General features: G+C 33.7%; 1 protein-coding gene across 10 annotated transcripts in view; it reads left to right on the top strand.

Annotated features, from left to right (window-relative positions):
* Positions 1 to 20,718, top strand: part of ESCO1 (establishment of sister chromatid cohesion N-acetyltransferase 1) — a 65,532-nt gene that overhangs the window by 19,210 nt on the left and 25,604 nt on the right. For 8 of the 10 annotated variants that reach the window (XR_014233995.1, XR_014233996.1, XM_082353542.1 and 5 more), the window contains 6 exons: positions 1,788 to 1,890; positions 5,430 to 7,552; positions 11,492 to 11,609; positions 13,219 to 13,279; positions 14,195 to 14,309; positions 17,063 to 17,194. Coding sequence is in view for 8 of the 10 variants with exons in the window: in XM_082353542.1 (XP_082209668.1) it covers positions 6,014 to 7,552; positions 11,492 to 11,609; positions 13,219 to 13,279; positions 14,195 to 14,309; positions 17,063 to 17,194 (1,965 nt within the window). In the remaining 2 variants the exon portion in view is untranslated. Of the gene's footprint in view, positions 1 to 871; positions 896 to 1,787; positions 1,891 to 5,085; positions 5,189 to 5,429; positions 7,553 to 11,491; positions 11,610 to 13,218; positions 13,280 to 14,194; positions 14,310 to 17,062; positions 17,195 to 20,718 lie in introns of those variants that run through there. The other 2 variants (XM_082353548.1, XM_082353547.1) reach the window with 2 other exon arrangements.

Raw genomic sequence — 20,718 nt, forward strand, 5'->3', positions numbered from 1 at the left:
TTTTAAAAAATCGCTTTAAACTTAAAAATATATTGGGTGATGTAATCTAAATATTTTAATGATTAAAATTTGAGTATATTTTATTATAATGTACTGTTGGGAAATTGGAGGTACTCTTAAATTCTCAGGTACTTTCTAACATATATTTTGTAAATTATCTTTCTATATAAATGTTATTGTGGGTTTTCTGAAGTGATCATTTTATGGGTTTTTTTGTTTTATTTATTTTTTATTTTTGGCTGTGTTGGGTCATCGTTGCTACGCGCAGGTTTTCTCTAGTTGCGGCGAGTGGGGGCTGCTCTTTGTTGCGGTGCGCAGGCTTCTCACTGCGGTGGCTTCTCTTGTCGCGGAGCATGGGCTCTAGGCGCGCGGGCTTCAGTAATTGTGGCTCGTGGGCTCTAGAGCGCAGGCTTAGTAGTTGTGGTGCACGGGCTTAGTTGCTCCCCGGCATGTGGGATCTTCCTAGACCAGGGATAGAACCCGTGTCTCCTGCATTGGCAAGCGGATTCTTAACCACTGCGCCACCAGGGAAGTCTCATGTTAAGTTTGATTATTGTTTTTTGGCCCCAATATTGATTTTATTAGAATTCTATTAATAAGTTGGCTCTGGGTTGTGGAGGGATCTTGTCAGTTTGTTAACAGGTTAGAGAATGCATTTCAGTCCTTGATTGCAAGATTTTATTTAATGGAAAGGGATGTTATTAAGTTGTATAATGCTAGGTTGATAATGATTTAACACGTAGGGCAAACTAAAGTGAAGTGATCCTTAGCATTCCTGAACAGGTGAGTGACAAGTACTGTAGACTTGTGTATCAGTTAACCTTTTTATTATTGTAGGTCCCAACTGCCAAATGTTAAAATATTTAGAAATTGTGAGGAAAAGAAGTAAAGTAAGGTAATTCATCATTTTTAAAATTAAAATTCTTGGCGCTAAAGTAATAAAGGAAATTAAATGAATTTTCTGTTTTTTCAAGTTATTGTACCTCTGAGGCTTAATCTTGGGTAAATATGGAGCTTCCCAGGAAATTTAACTGCAATATGTATTAATCAGTTATTGCTGAATGAGAAAACTGCCCTATAGCTCAGTGGTTTAAAACAGCAGTTATTTTTGCTTATATATCTGTAGAGCTGCTGTGGGTTAGGTGACTTAGGCTTAGCTGTGGGTGTGTGGGTGGGCTTTAATTCTCCCTTTGGGTTGGGCTTGGCACCTCATTTGGGGTTTGGCCCAGTCTTACTGTTTGTGTTTCTTCTGGGGCTTAGGCTGAAGGGGCAGCATCTACCTGCTGAAACTCTTCTTGTGATGTTGACAGAGGTAACAAGAGGGCAAGACCAACTGCACAAAGATATTTCAAACCTCTGTTTGCATACTTTCTGCTAACACCCCATTGGCCAAATCATCAGATGCAAGGCTATGGGGGCAGGAGAGTATGCTCTGTCCACCATGAGGCCAAAGTAAGACATATGGTCAAGCTAAGCATCTGATGGGAAGGAAAATAATATACTCCTTACATGGAGGTGGGGTTTGGGATAGACGGTAGTGGTTATTTTTGAAGAAAAACCAAATCTATTATATGGTATAAAAAATGAGATGGTGACCGTATTGAGTTGCACGATTTTTGTATGTCAAGTGAAAAATCGTCACTAGGCCATTGTTTAGTTAGTCTAGCTTAGTCTAAGTTGTTTTAACACTTAATAGACAGTTAATAGACAATACCGTTTCTGTATTCTCATGTTTTGTAATAGATTGTTTAGCTATAGAATTCTTCTTTTTGTTTTATTTTTTTAAGATTAACAACCAAACACACAGGAAGTTATTAGAAGCATCATTCATTAGAAGCATCATCCATCAACCTGAAGAAAAAAGTTATATGTGATTTTCATTTCAGGAAGGTAAGTGGCCTATACTGTTACAATTCAGTGCCTTCAAAGATAATTGGTCAGTGTGCCAAATATACTTAATATATTCAGAGAAATGTAACTTTTTTTGACAAGATTATATGTTTACATAATAAAATGGGGTAATTAGCGAAAAGTAAGTGTTTTTTTGTCACACTTCTCACAGTTGGTCCCGTAGTTCTCTTTCCCAGAAGTCTTCACTATTACTAGTTTCTTGTGTATCCTTCCATACCTGTTGTGTGCATAAACAAGCATATGTTTCTATATCTTTCCTTCCTCCCACTGTCTCCTTTTTTTTCTTTTTACACAAAGGGAAGTACACCCTGTTATGCACCTTGCATTATTTGGCTTAACGATGTTTCTCGGCTGTAGGTCCATATCAGTTACTTACAGTTCTATTTTTTAGACAGATTTATTAAAGCATAATTTATGTATAATAAACTGCACCCTTTTAAAGTGTACAATTTGGTGGATTTTGACAGATTTACACACTCTTGGAACCACCATCATAATCAAGATAGAGATCATTTCCATTACCTCCAAAAATCTATCTCTCCCTCCACTCCTGACCCCAGGCAGTGACTCATCTGCTTTCTGTTACTGTAGATAAGTTTGCCTTTTCTAGAATTTCCAAAAGTAGAATCATAGTCTGTATAGTCTTTGTGTCTAGCCTTTTTCATTCAGCATCATGATTGTGAAGTTCATTCATGTGGTTCCAGTAGTTTGTTCCCTTTGATTGCGGAGTGTTCTGTTATATTGACATACCACATTTTTGTTTATCCATTCACCTGACTTTTGGGTTGTTTTCAGATTTTGGTTATTGTACACAAAGCTGCTTTTAAGATTTTTGGACAAGTTTTTATGTGGAATGAACAGGATTCCTTCCTAAAAAATCTTTGTTTACCTCAGAGTCTCAAAGATTTTTGCCTTTTTTTTTCTTTTAGAGTTTTATAGTTTTACATTATGTCTGTGATCAGTCTCAACTTATTTTTGTGTGTTGTGTGAGGTGTTGATTTTTTTTTTTTTTCTACTTGGATATCCAGTAGTTCCAACACTGTTTTTTTCAGACTTTTCTTTCAACTGACCATAAATGTATGGGTCTATTTCTGGATTTTCTTCCATTGATCTCTGTGTCCCTTTGTCTTGATTACTGTAGCTTTTTAGTAAGTCTTGAAATCGGATAGTGTATTTCGAATTTTTTTTTTAAAGGGCTTTGACTACTGTATGTGGTTTTTTTTTTTGGTTTTTTTTTTTTGCTTTTTCACATAAGTTTTAAAATCAGCTTGTCAGTTTCTGTATATAAAGCCTGTGGGAATTTTGCCTGGAATTGAGTTGAATCTCATCTCTGCTTTGACATGATTGCATGATATAGTATGAGTGTATCATTAATTATAAAGCAGTTTATAATGATGGATGTTGTGGATTTTCAGTCTGTTGATCCAGTGTTCCAATGAATTTTGTATTTACTTGTGTCTTTGTGCACTTGTGCAAGTATATCTGTAATATAAAGTCTTGAAAATGAAATTGTTTGATATTTAGCATTTATAATATAATATTGATTGATATTGACAAATTGTCCTGCATAGACATTGAATCACCTGCAGTAATATGAGAGTAACCTGTCACAAATCCTTGCTAAGACTGTGTTGTTAAACTTCTTGATCTTTTGCCAGTCTGATAGGTAAAAAATGGTATTTTGATTTGGTTCTAATTTGTTATTCTGTTATTATTTCACCAGCCATCTGTGGTTTACTTCCAGTGAATATATTATGGTGATAAGCTTATGCTGTTTCTTACCTTTATCTTCTATTGCTTCTATTGACTTTTTAATTTCTTTAATATTAGTTTTAATTTTCAGGAGTTCCTTTTGTACTGTGAACGTTCTTATATATTTGTTTCATGAATGAATTAACTTATTTTTAGTTTTTGTCTGTGCATTGTTTTTTTCTTCCAAGCTGCTTCCTCTCTGTTTTTTTTTAAGGTTCTCTTGTATGTGGTGATTCTGGTTTTGCTCATGGTTACAAGTGAGACACTAAAAACTGATTGGAAACTGTGTTTGGATGGTGGGTAGTCTCCTGCTGGTAGGGTGTGAGTGAGTGAGTGTGTGTGTGTCTCTGATTTATGACTGTGGGCCCTGTCAGTATTTTTTAGGTCTTTTCTCTAGTTTTGTCAAATTCATTAGAAAATGATCTTTTAGTTTCCTTCCTAGAAGGCATAGGCTAGGCTGCTGTCCTCTGGGAGTCTCTGAGTAGGCACAGAGGGTTTGGGGTGGAAGGATTGGGTTTCAGTAATCAGTATGTGTACTGCTACTTACTCCCTCTGTTGTCAGTATGATACTTCCTCCCTCAGCTGTGACTGTTGAGCCCACAGACCAAAGACCTTTTGTTTTACTCCTTCCAAAAATTTATACCAGTCTTTAGGGAGTGGTGCAGGGGTAGTCTTCTGAGTGGTAGTAATTGGAATGGCTGTGTGGCAGTCCTTCCCCTTTTGTGAGTCCCATTTTCCTCCCCATATCCCATCTCCTGCTACTGCCAATTTCTGCTTCTTGAGGGATTCTGTGGTTTACGTAGAGCTGCTTCTCACTTGGCTTTCCTCAATTTCTAGTTTAGGATCAGGTTTTTTTGAGTCTGGAGGTTAGTTATTTGTCCTTCTTTGTAGCTTCTGTACGTTTAATTTTTATCATCTACACTTTTGTTCTTCATCCTTTGGGTTTATAGTTTTGTCTTGCTTCGTTTTAATCTGTTGCTTTTTTTTTGGTGGGTATTACATGAGAGTAGAGGTAAATGTGTGTGTTTCAATCTGCCTTTTTTACTGTGTGTCACTGTTTTTCTATGAATATAGTTATTTATGTGTACTGTTTTTCCTCAAAATAGGATTTTACGAGCTTAACCATTATATGTCTATATTATGAATTGTGTTTTGTATTTTAAAACGTTTTTTAAAACATAAAATCGATTTCATCAATGAAATAGAAACGTTTTATTTCATTGGATACATGTACCATAGTTTACTTCAGGTTAGAAATACTAAAATTAAGTGCTATGTGCAAACTGAGCTCTGAAGACTAATGGTAGGATAGGATAAAATTATGGAGTATAGATTAACATGTTGGTTAATAGATTTGATGAGATGTAAATGAATGATTACATCTTTGTACCTTTTAAACATTTTAAAATATTTTACTTTTAGGTGCTGTGTAATGTGTTGAAAGGAAATTATAAGGAATGATTTTGTCAAATTTTTATGAGTTATGGTGGCTGAAAGATCAATTCTTTCTTGTGGGAAAGGAAATGTAAGTAACCTCAAGGAATAGATTGATTTTCAACTATTCTATGCTTACATAAGACAGGTTTTCCATTATTTATAAGACTGCACTTGGGATACTTTTTTCTGTTAGCCTTAAGTATATAGACTAAATAATTCAGAAAGAGAAGTTAGAGTTTATGTAAGTCATGGTTATTTCTGTATAGTATCAGCATTGCTAAATTTCTTGAATTGTACAAAATTTAATTTTTATTTTTTTATTTTTCCAGAAATGGCAGCACAAAAGGAAATCTATATTAATAGACTATTTTATTAAACGGAAGTGGTTAGATAAGAACTTTAAACGAACAGACTCAACAAACGAGGAAAGAAACGTGTTAACTGTAAGACATGTTTCCAATGAATCAAAGTCCAATAACTGTAGACTTCAGAAGAAAAAAGTTTTCAAAAACTTTGTCAAAACAGACAGGTCAGTGATAAATAACTCCTCCAGTAATAGGGCTAGGCCTGAAAACTGATATTAATTGAATAAAATTTAAAAAATAGATCAAACTTGAATTAAAATTTTTTCATAAAAAGTTCTGAAAATATCAGATAAGATTTAAATTTTCCTCAAATTTCTGTTGCCTCGTCCAAAGTAAAGCAAATATCTTTCAGCCTTCATGCCAGCTTTTCTCATGTCATAAGGATGACAGAAATCTTAGCAAACTAATATTTTTGTTGAAAATGTGTATCAGTATCAGTTGATTTTTAAGACCTGCTGCTCAGTAATAATACTAGACATTCAACATTTACAACTACCAGGACACAAAAATCTCAAAAACTACTCAGAAAAGGAGGACCTTACTCAGGAATGATGTCCATTCAGGAGAAATCAAAAGAAAATTCCTCCAGTGTTATTAAAAAGAGTGAAGATAAGAATCTAGAAACACAAATTCAAGGTTCTCAAAAGAATCTAGTAAAAAAATCAGGTCCAAAGGAAGCTATAAAATCACTGGTTAAATCTTCCAATGAAAGTAAAGTCAATCAGCCTGAATTAGGAACATGCATGAGCACAAGGTCAGCATCCAGTGATAAAAAAGCTAGTAAGCCTATTAATAAAAATATGGTGACTGTAAAGGGACATTCACAACAAGAATCTACAAAGCAGAAGAAATTATCTCAGAAAAAGTCAGTGCACAAAACCCCTAAATCAAATGAACAGCTTAACCGGAGATCACAAAGACTACGACAGTTAACAGAGGTTTCAACAAGGTCTCTGCGTAGTAGAGACATTCAGGGTCAAGTTCAAGCAGTTAAACAGAGTTTGCCACCAACAAAAAAAGAGCACTGTAGCAATACTCAGAGTAAATCTAATAAAGTTAAAACAAATCAGAAACATGTGAAAAGAAAAGTACTGGAAATAAAGTCTGATTCTAAAGAGGATGAAAATTCTGTAACTAATGAAGTAATAAATTCCCCAAAAGGAAAAAAACGCAAAGTAGAGCATCAGACAGCTTATACTTGTAGTTCTGAGTGCATAAAAGGATCTGAAAAGTGTCTTCAGAAGAATACTAGAAAAGAGGAAACAAAATCTGTGCCTATAACTTCTTCTGAGATAAAAAGATCAAAAATGGCTACTTCAGTGGTCTCTAAAAAGAATGAGATGAAGAAGTCAGTTCATACACAAGTGAATACTAGTGCAAAATCCCAAAAAAGTTCACAGCCATCAGTGCCTGAACAAAGTATAGATAATGAGCTGGAGCAAGCAGGAAAGAGCAAACGAGGGAGCATTCTCCAGCTCTGTGAAGAAATTGCTGGTGAAATTGAGTCAGATACTGTAGAGGTAAAAAAGGAATCTTCACAAACGGAAAATGTAAAGGAGGAGAAGCCTACAGAAATAAAATTGGAAGAGACTGATACTGAAAGACAAATACTTCATCAGAAGGAAACAAGTCAGGATGTTCAGTGTAATCGTTTCTTCCCCAGTAGAAAAACAAAGCCTGTGAAATGTATTCTAAATGGAATAAACAACTCAACTAAAAAGAACTCCAACTGGACTAAAATTAAACTCTCAAAATTTAACTCTGTGCAGCAGAATAAATTAGACTCTCAATTTTCCCCTAAATTGTGCTTATTGCGACCCAGTTTTTCACTGCCTGCATTAGAAATGCATCATCCAGTGACTCAAAGTACATTTTTAGGGTCAAAACCACATGATGATAAAAATAAAGCTTGCCAGCAGGAAGAAATTAATTCTGAAGAAGTTAAACTTAATGATATTACAGTTGACATTAATAATACCCCCAAAAAGCCTCCTGAAAATTGTCATTTGGGTAATCAGATAAAATCACCTCCTGATCAGCCATTGGATAACCAGAAGAAAGATTCTTTTGAATCAACACCAGATAAGGTAATCTATTTTCATCATGTACATAGAGGTGTCTGAGTACTTTCTGATAAGATTTAAGTGTTTACAACATATTTTAACTTAAGAATTAAGTTGTAAAATGTTAAGGAATTCTATTTTATTAACCCAATCTTGTAGTGAGTGATAGAACTTACTGACGCCTTTAGATGACTCATATTTACATGAATGCTTGTCATTGTTTCCTTATTTTCACCCTTCATTTTTATTTTATGTGAAGCATAAACCTGTTGAAGTCTAGCTTTTCTTTTTCCTTTAACACACTGATTTGTTTCCTTTTTCTATTAATTGTAACCACAGAAACTATGTTTCATAGTGAGTGACTAAAATGTAGAACTTGAAGTTGGGCCCAATTCTGAAGTTGGGCCCAATTCTGACCAAGTTGTTAAAATTAATTTCAGCTGGCACAAATCAACTTTCCCCACCTGATAAAATTTTAAAATTAAACATTTCTAATAGTAGAGATGCCTTTTGGTTTGACTTGTGTGGCCATTTTAAACAATTGGCAAATAAAATGTCTGAAAGATGTAAATAATTCAGTCCTCAGGCTAAGAATAAAATTGTAGTGGCCAAGAAGTTTTAAAATGGAAAAGTAAATTGAAAAACAGAATCTAAATAGCTGGAAGAAACTTGAATGATTATCTGAGAAGTAGTTTTGAAACCTTATAAAAGCAGCTGAGCCCATTTCTTTCCAAATTAAATCATAGGTAAAATACCAATATATAAAAGCAATAGGCAGAAATTTTATATGTGTCAAACTTTTAGCGCTCTATAATACTGATTTTTAGAACTCCACCAATTTGTTTTAGTTATTTAATTTTATAATGAGAAAGCTGAGAGCAATAGAGGAATGTGAGTTAGGTCATATGTTTGGTTGTGCAAATAGATTTGAATTCAGGTGTTCTGATTCTCAGCCCATCATTCTTTCTACAGTGAGATACTCTGAATATTTAGAAGATCGTTTGAGAAAAAAATCCTGGGTAGAGAAAAAAGTCAAGTCACCTTAAAATTTTAGGAGTGATTTAAAGTTCTCTTTTGAGGCATTTGGGTCTAGAAGCAAATTTGAGTAAGGAGTCAGGGCTTGTGTCAGAAGCCCCAAAAATAGATTATTGTCTACTCTCGTGGACTAAAATTGAAAGTGAACTTAAAGGGAACAGATACAATGTGGTACTCTTAGATTTTATTTTTTGTGCAAACGTGAATGAAAGCATCAATTAGAAGACAATTATTCAAATAGTGATAGTAATTAAAGTAAGAAGTGAGTGGTAGAATGAGTAATAAGTGTGGCCTCTTGAAGACACAGAGTGGCTTTCTCTTCAGGGTGTGCCTTTGTCAAAAATTGACAGCTACACTCCAGGTGTAGTTGCAGAATGTATCTTTTAACTCCTTGCTGCATAAATGCCTGTCAAAACTCAAAAGGCAGATAGTTTATGGGGAATATATTGAGAAATAAGAAATCCATTCCTTTGGACTAACTACTAGAATAGAGATGTTTAGTTAGACTACATTATTTTGATCTTCTGTAATGCTGCTTTTACTGAGATGTGCTTTGGATTTATGCAATACCTCTATCTTGAGGAATGTTATGAGAAACAGTCCTATGAAACTTGTGTTAAAATTTTTCTTTACATACAAGTTTACTTGAGAAGTCTTGAGTTTCAAACGTTTAGAATACTACAGAGAGACCAATATTATACTTGTGTCTACCACCCAAATTTGACAAAAATTAACATTTTATTGACTTCAGGTCTTTTAAAATAAGAAAAGTACATTACAGATATAAAGACCATACTTCCCTCTACTTTCCATTCACCTCTCTCCCCAGAGTTAAATATGCTTCTAAAGTTGTTATGGATATTTTACGTTTTTATTTTTGATTTCACTGTGTATGTATATGTATCTATTATAAAGAATACTTAGCATTGTTTGTATCTTAAACATTTACATAAATGCTAGCATAGTTTGTGTGTATTCTATATATACATATTTTTTGCAACTTGATTTTGTGCAATCAGCACATTTGATATTTATTGATACATGGGTATTTTAATAGTTGTAAAGGAATATACCACAGTTTATTTATGTTTTCCTCTGTTAAAGCCCTTTTAGGTTGTTTCCAACTTTTTCACTGACACCAACAATGTGATTACTATCACAGAGTGGTCAGGAGATGTGGTGGTGACCACATCATTTCAAGACATATTTGATTGCCTGCTGCATCCGAGACACTGTGCTAATAAGGCTACAGAAGATGATGTTTCCTGCCTTTAAGGAATTTACATTGTACTAGTCACTTAGAAATTTCTCTTCTCCCATAAACGCTAAGATGTTTTAGTTCAGCCATCATAGTAGCTTTTGTTTAATGAACACTGCCTCTTTGTTAGGCAGAGGAGAGCTTCATATAATTGTCACCACATTCTACAGCATGAGTTCTGTTATTATACATATATTACAGGTGAGGAGAGTGAAGCTTAGAGATTTAAGTGAGGCTTAGAGATCCATGTAAGTGATGGAGTCAGGCTTTGAACTGAGATTGGCTGGCTTCAGAATCTAGCTGGATTTATACTTGGGGAAATAGGAGAATGTAAAAAACAATCCTTAAATCATTTGAAGACTTTTTCTGTGGCTGCTTGTGATTTTGCTCTTTTTATTATATGGTGTCAGTCTCAGCAGTACTGAAAAATAATGATGGTTGATAAGACTGAGCATCTGATAGCCCTCTGAATTTTTTGGGCTGAATTTAAATTATTTGGATTTTATGAATTTTAAAGCTCAATTATTTTATGATTTGTTTTTTAAACTAGTAATTTACTAACTTCCTAATGGAGATTAAGTAGTAACATGTAATTGTTCTTACTGTTTTTAATTTTTCTGCTTTTTAATGACAAAAATAATGTTCATTTTTCAAAAATGTCATGTTCAAAAATAATGTTACATGTTCTTTGTAACAAGCACAATACAGATAGATACACACACATACATACACATAGAAAGTTAATTGTTCACCTCCTCATTTCCATTTCTTTGAGACAGCTAATGTTGATAGAGTTTGTAGTATTTTCCTTTGGTAGTTATTGAGTATCTGCTTTGACAGAGTTCTCATTTAGGGGCTCTTGGGAATACAAAGATTAAATATAATAATAATAGTCTTTGCTCTTAAGAGTTATAGGAGATTAATAAAAAATAACTAATTCAAAATAGGAAGTGATAAGGGCATGAAAGACAGAGATGAAGTAGATGGAAAATTTGGGGAAAGGAGATGGGAAAACTTGGAGGAGACTTCATGGGAGGGGTTAATATTTAAGTAATGACTTGAGTTTATACAGGGGGTAAGGTGTTCTAGATTAGCACTATCCGGTAGAAATATAATGTGAGCCACATAAATCGTTTAAAAATTTCTGGTAGCCACATTAAAAAAAAAAGAAATTGGTAAAATTAATAGATTTTATTTAACTTCTTATATAAAAATACTATTATTTCAATGTGTCATGAATTTTAAAAGTTGAGGTGTTTTACTTTTTTTGTACTAACACCTCAAAATCTGGTGTGTGATTTACATTTGTAATAAATCAGTCGTACTAACCACATTTTAAGTGCTCAGTAGTGAGATGTTACAGTGGCTATTAATGGACAGTGAGGTTTAGGTAGATGAAACTCAGAAAAAGTATAGAGCCAGGCAAATATAGAATATATCTGATGGAGAGGTAAATTTTTCAATCTAGTGTGAAGAGGAATAATAGAAGTTGATGCTGAGAAGGGTAGCTTGTAGGGAGATCATAAAGAGACTTTTAAGGCATATCTGTGTGAATTACTCCATGTATTAAATTTTCTTAGTATAGTGCTAAAATTCACTGAAAGTATTGGGATAAGACTCAAAGGTTGATATAAAAGCAAATATTAACGTTTTGAATTATATGTGCTTAGAATTGCAGCCTATGTTTGGAATCTAAGCTTGAAAACAATCCAGTGGAAAATACCACTACTACTGTTTCAACTCTGCTCAGTCAAGCAAAAATTGATACAGGAGAGAGTAAATTTCCAGGTAATACTTTGAAAATATTGTTTGGATTTCACAGTGGTCAGACCATATTTTTGTCAGCATAACAGTAGACTATATCCACTACCAAATAAACCTGTTAAATCCTTCTTTTAACCATTGCTGATGTTTTTCTGATGTGTGATTATCACCATTCTTTGACGGGGGAGAATTGCTTCTGTTGATTGGCTTATTTACGGTACTTAAGATGATTCTTTGATTCCCTACCAAAAATTCTTTTGTTTTTCAATCTTTTGTTTGTGGACTTACTTTCTGGAGAAGTGTTACTTAATGAATTGCTTAAATTAGTGGTAGCAGTTTATTTCTCAAGTATAAATGACTGTGCTTTACCACTTCAGGTTCTTTAACCCTTAATTACTCAGTTTTCCATCTTAGTAATTCTATCTTTGAATTAAGAATTTAATCAGTTGCTGCAGTGTGTCCACTTATACCATAAAACAACTTTATTTTTGTAACCTTATGAAAATTTTGGGGGGAATTCCCTGGCAGTCCAGTGGTTAGGACTCGGCACTTTCATTGCCGGGATCCGGGTTCAACCCCTGGTCCGAGAACTGCGATCCCGCAAGCTGTGTGGCGTGGCCAAAAAAAAAAAAAAAAACTTGGGCAAGTATTATTTGAACTCTTGGATGGGGATTAGTTCACCTATATCAGATGAAGCACCAGGAGAAACAGAAAAGAAATTCCTAATTTCTGTTGTTTCTCTCTGGTAAAGGAAAGATACACTTGGAGCAAAATATTGAGTTCAGATAATTGCTTCCGTTTCATGTCATTTAACCTTTTCTCTTAGTGGGGGAAGGTGAAGTATAATATGAACACAAGAAATGCATTTATTCATTAGAAAATAAATTGATTATAGCATTATTTGATTAGTAATGTGATTAAAACTTCAGAGACTACAGGGTTTTTTTTGTTTTGGTTTGGTTTTTTATAAATTTATTTATTTATATTTTATTTTTGGCTGCGTTGAGTCTTCATTGCTGTGCGCGGACTTTCTCTAGTTGCAGTGAGTGGGGGCTGCTTTTCTTTGCGGTGCTCGGGCTTCTCATTGCAGTGGCTTCTCTTGTTGCAGAGCACGGGCTCTAGGCTCGCGGGCTTCAGTAGTTGCGGCTCGCGGGCTCTAGAACGCAGGCTTAGTAACTGTGGCGCATGCGCTTAGTTGCACCGTGGCATGTGGGGTCTTCTGGACCAGAGATTGAACCCGTGTCCCCTGCATTGGCAGACAGATTCTTAACCACTGTGCCACCAGGGAAGTCCTACAGGTTTTTTTAAACATGTTTTCATTTATTTCCATTTAGAGATTGTATAATTAGGCAAGCATTTAAACAGTTTCCTTTATTGTTCAGTGCTAATAATTATTGGTGAAACTAGAGACAAACTTGATCTACCATTAGATCTCTTTGCAGCTCTGTAGAGCCTTTTTGCCTCTTCTCTGAAGAGTAATTTCTAGGAAGGGGCTCTAATTTTATCAAATGGTGTTTATTAAAAATAAAGCATTTAGTGCACTGAGGTTTTGTCTTTATTATAATTTTTAACCGTTAGGTGGAGAGCTAGTACAAAGGCTTAGTACATAACCCATCTTTTGATTAAATCACAGGTTCAGCTCCCAAACAGCACAATATACTCACTAACCAAACATCTAAGACCAGTGATAACAGGTAAGGTATTAGTTTAATATAAGTATAAATATGAGAACTTAAGGATTTTATACCTGTAAGTTTTGAGTTTGGGGGTTTTTTCCCCTGAAAGGTTGTGCTAGTAACCCTCAGTTTTTCACATAGAGGTGATACAAGTTCTCTTTTCATTTTAGTTTTTTCTATGTCTGTACATACTATTTTGTAGCTTTTATTTTTTTACTTAATGTGTTATGGGCATCTTTTCTACATTCCTTCCTCATTCTTTTAAATTCTGCAGTAGATTTCATTGTGTGGATATTCCATTGTTTAACAGTTCTCTACTTTATAGAAACTTTGGTTGTTTCTAGTTTATTCCTATCAGAAAAAAAAAGTCCTGCAATAAACCCATATATCTTTGTCCACTTATGTGACTATGTCTAGGATAAATTCATAGCTATAGGACTTAACCTGCATTGCCAAATTTCCCTGCAAAGTGGTTGTGTCTTATACTCCCAGCAACAGTGTTTGAGAATGCTCCTTTTTCCCCAAAACCCCCATGATACGAGTATTAGCAACATGTAAAAGTGTTTTCAGTAGCTTAAAAGCTTTTTGTTGTCTTTAATTTCAAAATTAAATTAGTATGATTTTTTGGCTTTACTCATTACTGAAAACAGTATGTAGGACAAACTGTAGTGACTCAAATTGCTAAAACTATGAAATGTAAAACTTATACTATAGTTAGTGCTGCAGTTTTTTGTTTATTTGATGCAAGTTAGTTGTTTCTTTGGGTTTCCTTCCCTGTTTTGGTTTTTAAAAGGTTATTTTTCCCCCCTTGGAATTGATATTTGTCAGTGTTGTATAGAAAATAAGGGTTTTTTTTCCTACCAGTGATTTGAAGTGATATGGATCTATAACATTTAATAGTTTTTGTTTGTTTGGTTGGTTGTTTTTTTAAAGGGAGATACCACCAAATTATTCTTGGCCTAAGTGTAATTCCCATTTGGAGATAACAATTCCAAAAGAATTGAAACTAAAAGAAGCAGAGAAAGCTGATGAAAAACAGTTGATCATAGTAAGTATACAACTTGACCTTTTTGGTGAAATGTTATAAACATCTTATTTATGCACATTGTCAAGGAATAAATTCATTTTTTTCCTAAAGAGCTTTTTTGTCACCGTGAGTCTTAATTATGGGAATATTCTTGGTATTATGACAGCCACCCCCCCCCCCCCACTGATTCCATCCTGTAACAAATAATAAAAATTCAAATTTCCATACTTCTAGTTTTATTTACAGCAGATTGACACTTTATTTCACATTTGTTATTTATTAAATGTGTCATTTGATCACTACCTTTTTTTAGTAGTTTAAATATTAAAATAACATGGAGCTTAATAAATAAGATGATTTTAAATATCTGTATTTTAGTGTATGTTATAATTTTAATACTACATTTTACAGGAAGATAAACCAATAGTTAATTTGAATTAGAAAATAAGTACAATTAGGTGGCAAGGTGGAAAAGAGGGAGATATTTTGATTGATTAAAAATCTAATTTGAATGAGCACAGTATAAAAAAATGAAGAACCCAAAATAATAGGAACATTTAATGTAGTTCCAGTTAACATAATTAATAGCATTTTTTGGTACTAGATGATTGATTCTAACTTTAATATGGGAGAATAACTTTGTAAGAATTGTCTAGAAATTTTTGAGAAAGATTAGTGAGGGAAAAAGTTGTTTCATCGAATTTAATAATGTTTCTGTTGTCAAATCAGTATGATAGTGAAACAGGATTAGACAAGTAGAATCTAGAGCTGCACTGTCCAATATGGTAGCCACATGTGACTGTTGAGCACTTGAAGTGTTGTTTGTCACAACTGAGGTATGCTCTATGTGTAAACATATATATTGCATTTCAAAGATTAGTACAAAAGAGCATGTAAAGTATCTCACTAATTTTTTAAAATATTTAATACATGTTGAAATTATAACATTTGGGATATGTTTTGTTAAATAAAATATATTATTAAAATTAATTTTACCTGTTTGCTTTTGCAGTCTTTAATGTGGCTACTAGTAAATTTAAAATTACCTTTGTGGATCACATTTCTATTGGATAGTGCTGGTCAAGAGTTGATGGTAATGATGATGATGTTAATGATCATAATAGCAGCTAATATTTTTGAATGCATTGTTCCATCTCCTCCACTTAATTAAGTTAAGCCTTATAAAAAAGTATGAGATAGGTACTACTATTATTTTCCATTTACAAGTGAGGAAACTAAGGTAGCTGCTTACTCATTACTGTGAAAACTGCCTTCTTGAAGAGATATTTGTATGCCTGTATTCGTTATTCACAGTAGCCAAAAGGTGGAAGCAACTAAAGTGTCCATCAGTGGGTGAATGGCTGAACAAAATGTGTTGTGTATATATACAGTGGAATATTATTCAGCCTTTAAAAAGGAAGGTAATTCTGACATGTTATAATATGGTTGAACCTTGAGGACATTATCTAAGTGAAATAAGTCAGTCACAAAAAGACAAATACTGTATGATTCTACTTATATAAGGTACCTAGAATAGTCAAATTCATAGAGATAGAAAGTAGAATGGTGGTTTCCAGGAGGTGGGGGGGCGGTGTTGGGGAGCTGTTGTTTAATGGGTATAGAGTTTCAGTTTTTGTTTTGTTTTGTTTTTGTTTTTTTGGCCGCTCCTTGCGGCATGTGGGATCTTAGTTCCCTGACCAGGGATCGAACCTGTGCCCCCTGCAGTGGAAGTGCGGAACCCTAACCTCTGGACTGCCAGGGAAGTCCCTAGAGTTTCAGTTTTGCAAAATAAAAATAATTCTGTAGATTGGTTGCACAACAATGTGAGTGTACTAAATACTACTGAACTGTACACTTAAAAATGGTTAAGATGGTAAATACTATGTTTTATATCTTAACCACAATTAAAAAATTTTTTTATTAACTCCCTGAAATTTCAGGTAACATTTTGTCAATAGTTTGAACCTTTTAGAATGAACTTCCCTTTAGTTTTATATACAATCTTTTATTTACCATTTGATTTCTCTTTGCTCTGTGACCCTAGCTGTAATGCACTAGCATACAGTTATCTGAGATCCTTTTTTTTTCCTGTAATTAGTTGAAATTATACAGTTTTAGAGCAGGGAAGATAAAGGGATTTTGCTTTTTTTAGTTAATATATTATTCTTAAAGTTAGATCATATTGCTGTAATTTTTCTTGTTAAGTAAGGACAAGAATAGAAAACCTTTTGGAAACAATTACTATTCTACAGCACAAGTATGAATTACTGGAGTACAGGTGATTATAATCAGTCTTTCAAACTTATTTGATATAAAGAAAATAGAAAATGTTTAATTTTACCTTTTCTCAAGAGTTTCTGGTGACATAAATACTCTGTAATATAACTAGAGCAAAACCAAAGATGTCTCTGAAACATTATTTATTCTGAACTTTAGCAGTATAATTATTCACAGATACAAAATACATACTAGTTCGTATTTATAAAGTATTTGCTGTTTGGGGCTCTAGAACTAAGATTGTAGTGTTAAAGATACTTCTCAGTTCCTTTCAGTTGTTATTAAATGCTGTGTAGTGAGTGATTACTAAAATGGAAAATGGTTCTTAATAAAATTACATACAGATTTCAAAGATTAACATCTTAGTTTTTATAATCAACATTGAATGTTATTTTAAACACTTCTTACTCTATGTTCATGTTATAGCTTTAGAGGCTGATGTTCTGGAATTATTCTTTTGGGGGGGAAAAAACCTTCTGTTTGTTTTTTGTAAATAGGATGCAGGACAAAAAAGATTTGGAGCAGTTTCCTGTAGTGTTTGTGGCATGCTTTACACAGCTTCAAATCCAGAAGATGAAACACAGCATCTGCTCTTCCACAACCAGTTTATAAGTGCTGTAAAATATGTGGTGAGTGGAATTCATGACTTCTAAAATGCAGAATCAGATAATTAGAGATGAATTGCCAAATTTAAGTCATTGAAAAATTTTTGTCTTTAGGAGATGGTAATATATACAAAGCCCTTGTAGTATATATACAGGCTTATTTTAAAACAGAGCCAAACATAAAACCCAGCAAATTTATTCTGGCTGGTGTATGTTGTGGGATTTTTGAATTTAAGTTATATTTTTAAAGTGTTATTGAACCTCTTCTAACAAGTAATGCTGTTCAACTTGAGTATTTTAAAAATTTCCTTTGGTTTTAATAATTATTAACTATTGTTAAGCCTGTTTAATATTCAGTATAGCTTGACACGCTTTTTATTTGAGGGATTGATAGTGCTGTATATTATACCAAATAGACTGGGGATTTCCTTAACTTCTCTTTGCTAACATGAGAGCTTTTCTTAATAAAATTAAAGAGAAAAATTCTTGATGGTTAAAACCTCAGAATTTGTAGTATACTTTAAAAAAATCCCACAAAGTAAATAAGTTTTAGTATGTATTTTTTGATGTATGTGCATTTGAGGCATAATGGGTATTATTTAATACTTGTTTTTGGAAGTAGCAAAATTTTAAATAATTTTGAACCATTTCAGATATCTTGTGAAAATAGTAATTTAATGTAATTGCTGTTTACCCATATCTGAAATGGAATTTATTTTTATTTTATACATGTTACCTTCAGTACTGTACACTCACATTAATAAGACCTCCAGGATATCTGAACTGAGATCACCAATTCATTTCATATAGGCACCAGATGTTGGATTATTTAAAGATCTTTATTGGCTTCAGTTAAATTTGTATCCTTAGCTTTGGTTGAAGGATTTATAGTCATGGTTTTATTTATCCAGTTACTTCTTCCCGAGATAGGTGGGGTTTTCTTTTTTTGGTTCTCGTCTGTGATGATCCTTTATATTCCTTATTTCATCTGCTTTTCCACACATACACCCTCCTACTGCTTAACTAAATAAAATATAAGGTGTGTGGACATAGAATATCTATAGCTAGATATTGATTTGTCACTTGAAATTTGTACTTTTCCAATTTGACTGTATTAATATCCTTACAACTTGAAAAGAAAAATAGCTCTATCAGGCAGCTAAATTATAGAATACTTCTTTGGCAAAAATATTTGTTTATTTTACATACGTGAATCTGGTAGAAGTTAAAATGTATTCTGCTCAAGTTACATTATTTGATTCTTGCAACCAGTTTCCTCAAATTATAAAAAGATTTGGTTTAAAAGACTTAATTCTTTATTTTAAAGGAAGTTCTTAATTTCTGACACAATCTGTAAAGAAATCAACCAGGAATTAATGTACTCTGCTCTTCCACAATACCAAAGGAAATTAGTTTATGGAGCAAGGTGGAGTCATCACCTTCTCAACAAATTCTGGCTCTTGCAAAACTGTAAAGTGGTAGAGCAACTTAGGGAAGACTGATTCCTGCCCCAGACCCCACCCCCGCCCTCCTTGATGGGACAGAGCTATGGGTTATTTTATTTATTTTTGAAATAAGCTCAAGAGAAGGAATCGAGTTTAGCAGTTGGCCATCCTTCACTAACATCAAAGTTAATGTTCTTACCTTTTGCTGTTTTCAGATGTGTAGGTATACGTAGATTTTAAGGTAGAAACTCCTCCAGAACGTTGTAGCATTCTTTTCTAGTGTATGGAGAGAGGATAAAAACATACCTATGTTAAAGATATTCTGCTGTGATCACAACCCTGGATTTTGGGTTGTGACATGAATCATTTATTGGGCACCTAATATTGTGCTTTTGCGTTAAGTACTCTTTTTAAGTGTTTGATGAAACATCTAAGTTTTTTAAATGCCAGTTCCATCTGTTGTGTCTGATTCTTGGAGAGAAGCACATAGAAAAGAAGTCATTTCATGCTCTGGCTTTTATTTATTTCAAATGGGCAGTGTTCAGCGATTGGAAATCAAGTTTTCTTCCACTTAGAATAAATTAGAATGAGTTATACTTTTTATATTTTAATCAAACATTCTTTAAAAAATAAGTAGTTTTTCCTTAGGGTAAAAAGTTTCCCTTAGACATGGTAATAATCTATGACAGGTAAAAATGGCTGAAGTCTTCTTTTCAAAAGATTAAAATAACATATAAATTATATAGCCATAGTATCAATAGAAATTGATGCCACAGAGGCTACTTTTGGTTGACTAGAGTATTTTCTTTTTCTTTTCCTTATCCTCTTTGGTTTGGGGTAGGGGAGAGAGTGATGGTGCTCTCTTTCTCTGTTCCATCATTGTACTCCATCTGCCTCATTGACACCATTTGAGGAAATGTATTTTATCTGACTTACTAGAAACTATTTAGGAAGGAGCCCCTTAAGCCTTCAGGGGGAGCCTCGATTCTGGTTTAGACCTAGGTTCATTTCAGTTTACCTTCATGAACTAAGATACTGTTTTCCTAAAGGTGTAAAGAGAAAGCAGGAAAAACTCCCCCAAGAACATTGAGCCATGTTGCTAGGCAAGGAACCTATCCAGAACTCATCTGTATTTTGAGCATTTAGTAATGCAGAAGAGGAATAATATGTGGGTTCTTTGCAGAAAATCTCCTAACTTAATCTTTCTTACCTCTGTCTTTCCCTTATCTCCTTTGAATTGATTAACATTTGACTGAATGCTTTGTGGAGGACCTTACTCTCAGGGTATTTGATATACCCTTGCCTTCAAATTTAGGAACAAAGCCTGAAAGAAATGAAAAGTTAACAATAGAAGATTTAAGTAACTATTAAAGCAATAAATCAATATTAACTATTTAAATTAAATTATAAATTAGCTTTGCAATTTAGAAGTGATAATTACTTTGGTAGAGCAGTGGTCAGAAGAGGGGTTTGTTTTCATGTCTTGATGACAAGAAAAACTTTGAAGAAGGATTTGACAGATCCCTGATTAGATGTACAGCTGCACTATCCAGTATGGTAGCACTAAACCACAGAAATGAAAAATGCTGTTCCTCAGTTACAGTAACCAGTGCTCAGTAGTCACATGTTGCTAGAGGCTACGTGTTAGTGTAGATGTAGAATATTTGTATTGTCACAGTGAGTTCAATTAGACAGTGCTGCTACAGAAAGTTGAGTCAGGGAAGCCATGATCCAGTAACCTTTAATTTCTTTTATGCGAAACTTGAATACATGTGAATTTACTTCTGCATACTTTTTCTATATTCCTTTTGAAGATAATTAGGACAAAGAGGAAACTGGGTGTGGAGCAGGAATAAGGATTTTTAAGTCTTGGGATTGGGAAAGGAATCCGAAGCAAAGTAGCCTTGGCTCTTAGAACTGTACTCCAGCATTGTTAGGGAATAGGGAGCCCAGGTATATTTGTAGGAGGAATTCAGAGAGCCGACTCAGAATTTGGTCTGAGTTTCATTGAGCTTCCCTGCTTAAAGGTTGAAAGTTGAAAGTTAAGAAGTAGTTTCTTTAGAAACAGGTAGGAATTTGTTACATAAAAATTACCAAATGTCT

Source organism: Balaenoptera borealis (assembly GCF_965194805.1).
Source record: "Balaenoptera borealis genome assembly, chromosome: 14".
NCBI classification, from domain to species: Eukaryota; Metazoa; Chordata; class Mammalia; order Artiodactyla; family Balaenopteridae; genus Balaenoptera; species Balaenoptera borealis.